Genomic DNA, 12,503 nt, shown 5'->3' on the forward strand with positions numbered 1-12,503 from the left:
TCACATTGCTTTAAAAAATAAACATGGTTAAGGAATACGAAAACAAAGTGGCTTCGCTACATGTAGTCGGTTCAGGCGTTCTTCAGAAAGATCTTCTCTACGTAAGATCAGCGACGTCCCGGTTGCGTGCCCTTCCATGGTCGGTGAACAACACCTCTGCCCCGAAGTTTTAAGAAGCCCCCCTGAGAAGAAGGGGCAGAAGGGGAGAGGGACAGGAATCTCAGTCTCCGAAACGAACATCTAAAAGCCTTGACACCACGACGGTGTTGGCTCCACCTCTTTAATGGTTGTTCTTCGCCGCCTCTTTGGCTGCAATAATCAGAGGAGTGAGACTCGACAGAGGCTTCGCGATTTTCAGGAACTGGTGCTAGGGAGGAGGAAAAAGAAAAAGGGTTAAAATGCTTTTCACACCAGGCCTCAGAAGGCTGGTGGCTACTCAAAATATTGGCATTGAGTCTAACAACCTATTCTCATCTCTCAACAGATGAAACCAAAAGGTTTGTTACCACCACCACAAACTTGTTATGAACAGATTGCACCCAACACATGCCAAACTCTTTAGGTTTTTTGTACATGTTCAAGACCAAAGGGAATTATACAGGCTGTGGGAGCTGGGATTGTTCAGTCTGGAAAAGAGAAGACTTCAGGGGGACCTAACAGCTGCCTTCCAGTACCTGAAGGGAACCTATAGGAAGGCTGGGGAGGGACTTTTTACAAGAGTGTCCACTGATAGGACAAGGGGAAATGGGTTTAAGTTGAAGGAGAACAGATTTAGATTGGATTTTAGGAAGAAATTCTTCAGTACGAGGGTGGCAAGACTCTGGAATAAATTGCCCAGAGATGTTGTGGCTGCCCCCTCCCTGGAGGTGTTCAAGGCCAGGTTGGACGGGGTCTTGAGTAGCCTGATCTAGTTGAGAGGTGTCCCTGCCTGTGACAGGGAGGTTGGATTAGATGATCTCTGAGGTCCCTTCCAGCCTGGGCCAGTCTGTGATTCTATAAAGTCACGTGAAATCTAGAGCGAAGTTCACAAGCTGTTCTCAATACAAAAAAGCAACTATATCCCACAGGACTTCTGAGCATCAGAAGGGATCGATCACCCAGGTAACACACTTCAGAGATTGGGGGAAAAAAATAAAAAAAATTTAAAAATCAGAGGACAAAAGGTACTTAAAAGCAGGTAGATGTGTAACAGGCAAAATGTTCTCCTGCTCTGAGGAGAAAAACATTAATGTTCTCTGGTTTCTTGGGCTGGAAAGTCCAGGAGAAAAAGTGATCTTTCAATTACTGCCACTGATTAATACCTCATTAATCTCAGAAAGCAGCAACACATCCAAAACTGAACCTGCCAGCCAAAGTAGTGGACAGAAAGGAAAACACAAGAAGGAACTCTCTCAGGGCTGAGGTACGAGTGCTCGCGGTCACAGATTTATTTCACAAAGCCACATTTTCCACACCCACGGAAAATTTGACAGAAGGAAGACATGAACCACCCCTCTCAGCCATAAAAAGCCCGGCAGCGAGGCCCTCCCGTTTCACCAGGGGGTCACACTGAGACACCAGGTTCTCAGTGAAGTAACTGATGACAGAGTGGTGGGACCCTGGCACAGGTCACCCAGAGCAGCTGTGGCAGCCCCTCCCTGGCAGTGCCCAAGGCCAGGATGGACGGGGCTTGGAGCGACCTGGGCTGGTGGGAGGGGTCCCTGCCCAGGGCAGGGGGTGGAACTGGATGATCTTTAAGGTCCCTTCCAACCCAAACCAGCCTGTGATTCTATGAAAACACCAAGCTTCTCCGCTTAACACAAGCCATATGTATTCCAGAGAGCTCCGTGGTCCGTCCACCAGAACCAGCAGAACGTCTGAGAGAAGCCCCTCTGCTGTCCAAATCAGAACAAGCTTGGTCAGATCCAGACACCACGCTGAGATGCCGCAGCGAGCTGCGTGATGAAACCACAGGAATCGAGGGGGTCACATCTGGTGGGCCTGGGACACAGCTGGTACGGGAGGTTGGTGACAGAACAGCTGCACAGCTACTGCCCCCTCTGCTCTGCCCTGCTGAGACCCCACCTGCAGTACCGCATCCAGCTGTGGAGCCCTCAACACAAGAAGGACGTGGAGCTGTTGGAGCGGGTCCAGAGGAGGCCACAGAGCTGCTAAGGGGCTGGAGCTCCTCTGCTCCGAGGACAGGCTGAGGGAGCTGGGGCTGTTCAGCTGGAGAAGAGAAGGCTCCTGAAGGGGAGACCTTAGAGCACCTTCTCCTGCCTGGAGGGGCTACAGGAGAGCTGGGGAGGGACTTTGTATAAGGACATGTGATGATAGGAAAAGGGATGATGGTTTTAAACTAGAGCAGGATTGCTTTAGATCAGATATTGGGAAGAAGTTCTTCACTCTGAGGGTGGTGAGACCCTGGCCCAGGTTGCCCAGAGGTGCTGGAGGCTCCATTCCTGGAGACATTCCAGGTCAGGCTGGATGGGGCTCTGAGCAGCCTGCCCCAGTGACAGCTGTCCCTGCTCTCTGCAGGGGTTGGACGAGATGACCTTTAACGGTCCCTTCCAACCCAACACATTCTATGATTCTATGGAAAAGCGAGTAGTCTGTTAACACTTTATCCGAGGTTTTGGACTTGGTTCTGGATTTTTGGTTTTTTGGGTGGGGGATTTTCTGTTGTTTTTTTTCCTAGCAGGTTACCTTAGCTGTGCTTCTGCCTTCAGCTGACACAGTGTTTAAGACCCTAAACGAGACCTCACCATAAGCCCAACCTCGCTCGGGAATGCACGACGCCGCTGATTCGGCGCCGCTCCCCAGCACCCACCTGCAGCAGCTCTTTCGCGGAACCTCTCTTCTCCACATCCATCTCCAGACAGCGATTTAAAAAGTCTCGGAATATGGGTGAAAGCTTTTCCGGATTCTGCAGTTCCGGAGTCCCGTTAGTAGCAATGAGATACAGCGCCTAAAGCAAAACCCAATGAAATGGGGCGTTACAAAGGCTCGATTCCCTTTCTGGATCACCAACACCCATTCCTCCTCTTCCTCCCTCCCTGGTTCAATGAGGAGGTAAAAAAAAAATCCACCTTATCAGGGTGACCAACCGATGCTTAAGTTTCAGCAAACAGAATAGCTGCCAGCCCCATTTTTTGTCATGTGGACGGGATCCAATCCTTTATTGTTTTTCCTTTGTAATCTGGGTTTGGATCCTGTAGCCCTCTCAAGGGATTAGGAGGACAAAAAACAACATTCCAGACCATGTTTATGCAGGGAAGTTAACTGGCATGACTCTACTAGTGAGAGACTCCTGCAATAACTCCCTCCTCACGGGAAGGTACCCCTGGGCAAAGAGATTTTCTGCTGTCTGCGCTTTGCCTGAGCAAAGATTCAACACGACAAAGACGCAGTTGGCTCCTTACAGAAGTTGCCCAGCAGACCCCTCGAGGAGCTTTTAATCTCTTGCAGAAAGAAGCAAGTTTCACTCAGTCACCACCCTCCTTTAACTCAACACCCATTTTCTTTCTTGCTGCTGCTCTTCTCTCCCCAAAACCCCTTCCAGTGAAGGAGAAGGAAACAAAAGCCAAAATGAACTTTTCTAGATCCCCTCATCCTGTGTTGCCGAGCGAGATGCCATAAACCTTGGCTTTATTAAGAGCAGTTCCGCTCCTACGAACTGACAGCATCTCACCTTTCATTACAAACTACACAAGGGAAAGACATCAAAAGGCTTAAGTCATGTCTAACGGCTTATTAAGCTTGTAGCTTTATTTGGAGCCTGCACGGAGGAACAATCCATCAGAAGCTCCATTTATAGAATAGTAACACGTCGTATTTTTGAACTTGAGAACTCTTCTGCACTCGCAAGGCGCAAGGATTCAAGAAGTCGGCTGCTTTGGTGCCTTCAGGTCCTCCTTCTGCCTCTTATCAGCACCTCCAGGAAGTGGGAAATTCTGAACGTGCACGATCTAACCCAGCAGAGACTAGACTAGAGGGTCAGGAAGAACCCACACCTCTGCTACGGCTTAGAACCAAATTTATCTTGATCTCACTACAGCATCAACAGGGCTGCAGGTGGGAAACACACACCAGAGGATTCAGCCACCCCCTTCAATTCCAGCAGCTGCTACTCGCTTACCCTCAGGGGGTTCTCGTTGAGGTAGGGGGGCTCTCCTTCGATCATCTCGATGGCCATGATCCCCAGCGACCAGATGTCCACCTTGGGGCCGTACGCTTTGCGCGTCACCACTTCGGGCGCCATCCAGTAGGGGGTCCCCACCATGGTGCTGCGTTTGCTCTGCTCAGGGGTGATCTGGGCGCAGAAGCCAAAGTCAGCTGGAAAATTCAAGATGGGGAGTAGGGGGAAGAAACAAACTCAGAAATCAGTAAGTTTTTGGCAAAACCGATGCTCGTGAGTGAGAGATCTGTGGTACAACATCACCCCACTGATGATTTGTCTAGGAGAACAACGGGGATTGGTAAATAACTATATTTGGATCTTATTTACCCAATATATAAATTATCTACCCAATATATAAATACATTATTTATATATTTACCCAATATATAAACCATCCCTCAAACAGGATTTGCTTCACAGGGCAAACAGTGTTGTGAATACATTTAAAGTACCTAAATTTGCACTGATTATTGCACTGACTATTTTCTTCGATTAGACAGAAAGATGGAGAGCCCTCATACAAAGATCTCCACGTCCTGTGTCTCGTCTGCATTTGATTTAACGAAGGAAAACTAATTCTGTTCTTGTGAGACCAGCAGAACCGACACAGCAAGAAGCACTGCCCATCCTGACCCCCTAAGGCACTGCAGGTCTAATTTTAGGCGGAATGATGAAAATTAAACTGATCCCTAGCTGAGCTTTCATCACAGGTAACAACCAGGGAGAGGTACATATGGTTCGTAAACACAGCAAATCGCCAGCAGAGCCAACAAGCAGCTCACGTCCAGAAGGTTACTGCAGCATATCCACCACAGGGACTTTTCTAACTTGAAATAGCAGCCCGGTACCTGCACACTGTGCTCAGAGAAGTTATTCCATAAGAACAGAGTTATTCCACGAGAACAGAGCCAATAATCCAAAGAACCGATGGTAGCAAAGCGCAGCTTTAGTCTAAAACGCAATTCTGTGCAGAAGACTCCACCTTCTTACTCAGCATATCTGCACTGTGTGAGTTTTGAGTCATATCTGCTGTCACTGCTGACAAAAATAGGTTTATTTATGCCTGCTGGGTGCTAGCCAACAGAGCTGAGAGGGAGAGCAAGGAAGCGCAGCTCCGTTAAAGCTCTAGGTGGAAGAGAATTATTCACCATTTTCCAGACTTCTCTCTGCACGGGCAATGGCAAGCACAACAGCTGCCTTAGCACCTGAGGGGCAGAAAGCTCTTCATTCCCAGTGGTAACACAAGGACAAAGCAACATTTAGAGTCCAATCTGGGTCGCAGTCGTACGATGAAATGTTTTCTGGTTACACATTTCTCAATTCTCCTTCCACTCCCCTTGACGCCCGAAGTCCCTGCAGTTTTATTTCCAGACTGAAGGGATCACCCACAAAGAAAGACATCTTCAAACCCAGCTTTCTAGACTGCAGTAGAATCATAGAACAGAATCCCAGAATCATCAAGGTTGGAAAGGACCTTTAAGATCATCAAGTGAAACCTACAGCCCCACACCATCCTAACACTAAACCAGCTCCTGAAGTGCCACGTCCAGACGGTTTTTAAACACATTCAGGGATGGTGACTCCATCACTTCCTTCAACAGCCCATTCCAATGCTTCACCGCCCTTTCAGTGAAGAAGTTTTTCCTAATATCCAATCTAAACTCCCCCTGGCGCAACTTGAACCCGTTCCCCCTTGTCCTAGCATTAAAATACTGTTATTTCAGTCCACCAAAAACAGGTGGCCCAAAGCTAAATGACCATCAAACCTCACTTTGAGTCTGGTGGCAGCTCACAAGGATTCGTGTTTGCTTGTCTGCGACAAAACCAAAGCCACAGTCACACCTACAGGAGTGTTTCTTCATCACCACAGCACCAAGGGTCTCAAATACCCTGGGTCTGGGTCGATAAATCATCACCAGCAACCTTCCCCACCTACTTAGCTTGACGGAGCCGTCCATTCCCAGCAGGATGTTGTCACTCTTGATGTCTCTGTGAATAACTTGGTTTGAATGGAGGAATTCCAAAGCCTGAAGACACTGAAAAAAAATAAAAATAAATAATGGAGATATCCTTACTTTGCATGAAATATTCACCAGTCCCAATCGGCCAACTAATGGACTCTAGCAAGTTGCATTTTGAGTAGAGAGAGCTTTGCATCTCAAGAGTCTTTCACACCTTCAATGCGCGCGGGGCTACAGAGATACCCCACTGGGATCAGCAGGTCCTGGGAGGACAAGTTAGTCCCAAACCACCTGGGGAACAGGCGTAACCAAGAGGATTCCAATCCCATTTTGCACTCCAGTACCCCCTCTAGGGTGGAACATATTAGGTTTCCATTAGGATTATGAGCTGCAACCTCCCAGATGAACTCTGTCCTCTAAAAGAACATTCCGGAAGCTGGAGACGGCCACTCTGTGGAGTCAGGGACAGGTCACAGAAAGCCCGGGTCCCCTTCCCAACCGCCGAGAACAAGCACTGCTTTACCTCCCGGCACACGGCTGCGATCTGTCCTTCGTCCATGCAGGTCTCCGTCACAACATCTGTCAGGGAACCTCCCGCCAAGTACTCCATGACCACCCAGAGCTCTTCTCCTACAAGGTAACTGAAGAGCCAAAACCAGGTTTTAAAATCAGCATGTGTGAGCCTGGCACCATGAAGCTTGAGCAGCATATTTAGAAGTACCCGGGCGCCAGGCACCAGGTGGCCACGGAAGGTTCTCTACACAGGAGGATCTGACCATGACCTGAACAAGCAGAGAGAAGGGCGAGTGCACAAAATCAAAGAAGAGAGGTAACGGGAGAGCAGGCTACAAGCATCCTGGCCATAGAAACAAGGCTGATCTCTTTCTTTTTGCCACGGAAAGGGCCCAGAGGAAGATGAAGAACCGCTCGTAACGACAAATGAGGACACCTTGCTGGATGCAAAAGCAATTCTAAAGAGTGGTAAGAGGAAAGTCAAATGGGCAGGTCTTGGCCAGAAAGGTTCATAGGAAGATGGGGAGGAGACAGCTGAAGTGAGGTTGAGTTTTCTCAGCCACTTGGGATTCTCTTATCTGCTGGGAGTGTGTGTGCTCATGTCTAAAAGAGGAAGATCTGGGATGAAGACTTCAGCATTAACTCATTTTGAGGAAAAAAAAAAACAAACAAACAAGAAAAACCCAAACCACCAACCACTTCCGCCTTTTTGGGTTCATCTGGTACAACAGCAACACAATGTTCCGCAACAGATACATCAGGATTACACATTCCTGAAAGAAGGAATCATCAGCTTGAAAACTTGAAAATCCACCTCCGCAGCCTGTACTCCCATTTTTTAAGGGAGTGGACAGATGAGTCAAGACGGAGGGCAGAGATCTAATTAAAAGCTTCTGCTGGCATTAGAGTCCATCAAGCAGATGTTGGCTTTGCTCTCAAACACTGACTCGACTGAAGAGGGACTAGTGAATTTGCTGGGAGCCAAAGGCATAAAGTAAGAGAGGTTGTAGGCAACAATTAGCTCGAAAGCAACAGCAAAGGAGAAAGAAACTAAGCCCAACTGACGGCTCTTGCTGGGAAAACATTTTCCTGCTGCCCAGTGTGACCCTGCCCTGGTGCAGTTTGCAGCCGTTCCCTCTGGTTCTGTCGCTCCTTCCCCGTGAGAAGAGACCAGCCCCAACCTCTCCACAACGTCCTGTCAGGCAGTTGCAGAGAGGGATGAGGGCTCCCCTCAGCCTCCTCTTCCTCAAACTCAACAGCCCCAGCTCCTTCAGTCGCTCTTCATCACATTTATTCCCCAGCTCTGTCGCCCTCCTCTGCCCTCGCTGCAGCCCCTCGAGATCTCTCTTGGGTTGAGGTGCCCAGAACTGGACACAACACTCCAGGGGTGGCGTCCCAAGGGCCGAGCACAGGGGGGCAATCCCCTCCCTGCTCCTGCTTAGGGACTCAAGAGGAGACACTGCCAAAAACAGATTGGCAAACCCAAGAAAACGGTCCCGCAGTTCCAAGAAGCCAGCGAAAGCATCCCAACAGGAGCTCGATTCAGCGCGCAGGAAGCCAACGGGCACGTTTCGGCCAGGTAGGAGGGACGCAGCTCTCCAGCACCAAGATCCTGCAGCTGCAAAGCTGAAGCAGTGCTCAAAGAAAAGCTATTTCCTTGGGGGAAAAAAAAAAAAAGGTGAGAGAAAGCGGAGGACAAAAGCAGCTGCACCTCCTGCCATCTCGTTCAAACTTCCGGCGACAAAAGCTGCAGCTGGGATGGCCCAGCATCACTTCCCTGTGCCCACACCCCATCCACAAAATTTCAGGAGTGGGTTTTTCCCCTCCCTTCGACAAGGCAGCTCTTTACAGCCACAGCACCCTATAAATTCAGCGTCGCAACCGATGCTGCAGTAACACAAGGACTTTTTTTTGGCTAAGACCTCAAAAGCCTGTCAAAGAAACCTGTGACAGAAACAGCTGATAGGATTTTCATGCAGGTGTGTGCAAATACTCCCCGACTTCCCAAATTGATTCTAGGTCACTGCATCTTCAAAAAATACAATAAGAACTGAGCTGCCAAGATGAAAGCCTGCAGCTCATCCCACCTGGACACTCTTTACCCTACAAGAACATGAGTCCAGAGTTCATGAGGACTAAGAGGACGCTGGCAGCGAATCCAAGCCACCATGCAACGCTTTTGGCTGTTGGGCTCTTAGATGTCAACGCCGACAGTTTGTGACTGCTCCCTGGAATTCAAAACTCGGAGATGCAAGAATTTCTTGCACTTTCAAAAGGAGCTCCTTCCCCTCAAACAGGCATATTTACCAGTTGTTCTTTCCAAAAGCGTTCAACCTCCAAAGAGCCATTGCCAGCCTCACGTACAACATCAACCCCCCCGTGGGGAGGAGCTCTCACAGCCACGTTTGTTCGCAGACTTGAGTCTTTTACTGCTTTGAGCTCTAGTGACCAGAATTTTCATGGCTACATGTGTTTATTTTAAGAATAGTTTACACTCAGTGTGACTTGCTTCTGTCATCGCGGTAGTCCGAGGGACATCAGCTCAAGAGCTTCTCACAAGTTACAACTGACGAGACAAGAGGAAATGTCTTCAAGTCATGCCAGGGGAGGTCGAGGTTAGACATTAGGTAAAACTTCTACATGGAAGGGGTTACCAAAGATGGAACAGGCTGCCCAGAAGTGGTTGAATTCCCATCCTTGGGTGTGTTTAAAAGCCGTCCAGATAAGGTGCTCAGGGACATGGTGTAGAAGAGGGCCTGGCAGAGTTAGTTAACGGTTGGATTTGATGATCTTGAAGGTCTTTTCCAACCAGAATGATTTTATGATTCTAAGACCAAGTGGGTCTGGACCTAGATAAGCTGTTGGGTGCAGCTCTTACAGTAATGGGAAGCAGGGATTCAAGAAGGAGCTGTCACACATGGATGTAAAGTAAGGAGACCACAAAGCCCAGCTCTGAGCAGGGAATAACTCCACTCCCTCTGTCTTCCAAGGTCTGTACCAGGTCTCCTTTTCTCCTTCACTCACATCCACAAAATCCCGAATTTGCTTGGTTCTGTGTCAGCTGCCACTCACCCTTGTCACTCTTACGCCACTGTGAAGAAAACCTCAGTAGACAGCCACAGGGACAAGATTGCCTTCTCACCCTGGAAGGAGTTTGCTCCTCCACAAGCGGAGTGTCAGCATTGCTCAGTGGAAGAGGAAAGAAGAGGAAGAGAAAAGCAAGGACAAACAACACAGCTCACGCTATTTCTCCTCCAGCAGCGGGAAGGAAGTGTTTTGTTGTGTCCAGTTTGGCAAAGGAGAGAAATGAAAACCAGGGTCCTGTCAGCATAACCGTGCCTGCGTTTGCTGCCAGCATCTCTAGTGAGAGCTTTGGAGAAACCCCACTAATACCAACTGAGATACCTGCTTCTCCTAGAATACAGAGAGAGGCCACCATTAAGAAACGGGAGGTGGTTCTACATCTGCATGAAGCTGTGACAAGATCACTTAAGATGGTGACGAGGAAGCGTTTTCCAGAGTCCCTTTGCCAACTCTTCAAACCACGACATACCTGTCCAAGTAGTTGACAATGTTGGGGTTTTTGTTTTCCCTCATCACGAGAATTTCATTAATAATCAGTTCTTTTTTGGGCTGCTGCTGCAAATTCATCTGTTTGATTGCGACCTGTAGCGGAGAAAGACCGAGTAAAGCATGATTACCGGAATCCCCCAGAAAACCACCAGTACTGGTGTCAATCATTTCAGTCCCGTGCTCACATGAATCAGGAAAACACTTTTTCATTGTGGGTTGCTCAGCCATTTAGCAACTCTGTGAGCTCCTGCAGCCAGAATTTCTTCTTCACTGAGGGGTGAGACCCCAGCACAGGTTGCCAGAGAAGTTCCTCATCCCTGGCAGTGCCCAAGGCCAGGCTGGATGGGGCCTGGAGCAACTTGCTCTGGTGGGAGGGGTCCCTGCCCAGGGCAGGGGGGTTGAAACCAGGTGGATGGACTTTAAGGTCCCTTCCAACTCAAACCATCCTGCAATTCCAACTCAGGAACTGGAAAAGGGGGTGAAGGAGTTTCAGAAAAAAAGCACAATTAAGGAATTCACCAGTGGATAAGGCTGGCATTGTACAAATGCAAAGCAGACATGCGTTGCTGCAGATTTCCATAAATATATTTGGAATAATGCATACACTTTCCTCTTTTAAAATCCTCCATCTAGCAATAACTGTTTCCACAGATACTGCGTAGCCACATCCCTACTAGCTCATTACGCACGCGTGTGATACACAGGGCACTTATCAGTATTCGGGGGAAAAAAATAAAAATACAGGCAGACACTGCTTGTCTCTCAATTCAAGGGCAGAAGGCAAGCAGGCAAAGGGTGGGAAAGGTTCTACTTCTGTGCAAGTGAACTAGTAAAAGTGTAAGAAGCAAAGGAGCAGAGAGTATATAAAAGTGTTTAAATGGGGACAGGCAGGAATCTTGGGAATGAAGAGATAAAATTCTGCTGAGGAACTCACCAGTTTGAACATTTGCTTCTAGCCTTTGTAGCCAGAGAGATTCTTTACAAATGCAAAATGATTCAAAAAATCAAAACTCAGGAAAGAATTTTTTTCCAGTTCTCTGCTCAGACCACTCAACCATGTCTCATTAGTACGGAAAAAAATACCTCATTACAAACAAGATGGCATGAACCCCTGAACGACCGTCTTTATTCTGTAGCATCAACTCGAATTTTTAGGACACAATCCAAAATCCACTGCTGAGGCTGTCTGGTAGCACTTACCTCTTGTCCTGTAGCTACATCCATTGCTGTGTAAACTGTACCTGAGGCTCTAAACAAAAGAGAGAAAAGAAAAAAAAACCACCCTAGCGCCTCATAGCAAGACTGAGAGCATAACACATGCCCCTTCCCACTTGTCTGTTTGAAGGGCTCTCACCCATTCCTTTTCACACAATAATTCCAGTGGTGAATGTAATCTGAAATATTTCTGAGTCAAGACTGCTGTTGCAGCAGAAGCCAGGGAATTTATGGAGAACAAAGTCCCTCGTAAGGGAAAGAAAAAGCCAATCTGTGATTTGAAGATCGCCTTGCATGCTGAAAATAAGCAGTTCCTTCCCTGGCTGCAGCTATATTTAGCAACCTGATCACTTAATGATGTATTTTCTTACATTAAAACACAATTACAAAAAAAAAAAATATCCAATCCCTGTGAATCCAGACTTTGCCAGGAAAGGAAGAAGAGATGAGCAGGTCAGGGTGGAACCCACCAAAACAACCCCCAAAAAAACCCCCAAATAAACCAACTTGCCAAAGCATCACAGTTTTTCCAGCAAACTAACTTAGCCCGGTTTCAGTGCTTCCTTCTTAGCTTAAGGCAAGGTAGAGGACAGAGAGGAGGAGAATATACTAACCCTTGTCCAATCTTCTCGAAACACGTGTACTTCTTTTTTGGATCACCCACACTCACAATACTTCCTACAAAGAGAAAGAGAGAAAGAGGGAAAGACGGAAAAAAGAGAGAGAGAAAGCAAGAAAGAGATGAGAGAGAGAGAGAGGGAAAAAAGAGAGTAAGAAAGAGAGAAAGAAAGAGAGAAAGAAAGAGAGAAAGAGAGAAAGAGAGAAAGAGAGAAAGAGAGAAAGAGAGAAAGAAAGAGAGAAAGCGGGAAAACGAGAAAGATATGAGAGAGAGAAGAGGAGGGGGAGGGAGCGAGGGAGGGAAAGGAGATAAAGAGAAAGAGAAAGAGAGAGAAAGTGAGAAAGATGAGAGAGAGAAAAAGAGAAAGAGAGAGAGGTGAGAAAGATGAGAGAGAGAAAAAGAGAAAGAAAAGAGAAAGAGAAAGAGAAAGAGAAAGAGAAAGAGAAAGAGAAAGAGAAAGAGA

At 47.7% G+C, this 12,503-nt stretch overlaps 1 protein-coding gene across 1 annotated transcript; it reads right to left on the reverse strand.

Moving 5' to 3' along the window:
- Positions 1 to 280: 280 nt before the first annotated feature.
- LOC104267246 (serine/threonine-protein kinase PAK 1) lies at positions 281 to 12,099 on the reverse strand (the record flags this gene model as incomplete). The annotated part of the gene is made up of 8 exons (XM_009878949.1): positions 281 to 367; positions 2,810 to 2,947; positions 4,118 to 4,314; positions 6,096 to 6,195; positions 6,644 to 6,761; positions 10,187 to 10,299; positions 11,407 to 11,455; positions 12,036 to 12,099. Coding segments are annotated over 8 exons (866 nt in total), but the record flags the coding sequence as incomplete, so codon positions are not given.
- Between the last annotated feature and the right edge of the window lie 404 nt (positions 12,100 to 12,503).

Source organism: Apaloderma vittatum, unplaced genomic scaffold (genome assembly GCF_000703405.1).
Source record: "Apaloderma vittatum isolate BGI_N311 unplaced genomic scaffold, ASM70340v1 scaffold13181, whole genome shotgun sequence".
NCBI lineage: Eukaryota > Metazoa > Chordata > Aves > Trogoniformes > Trogonidae > Apaloderma > Apaloderma vittatum.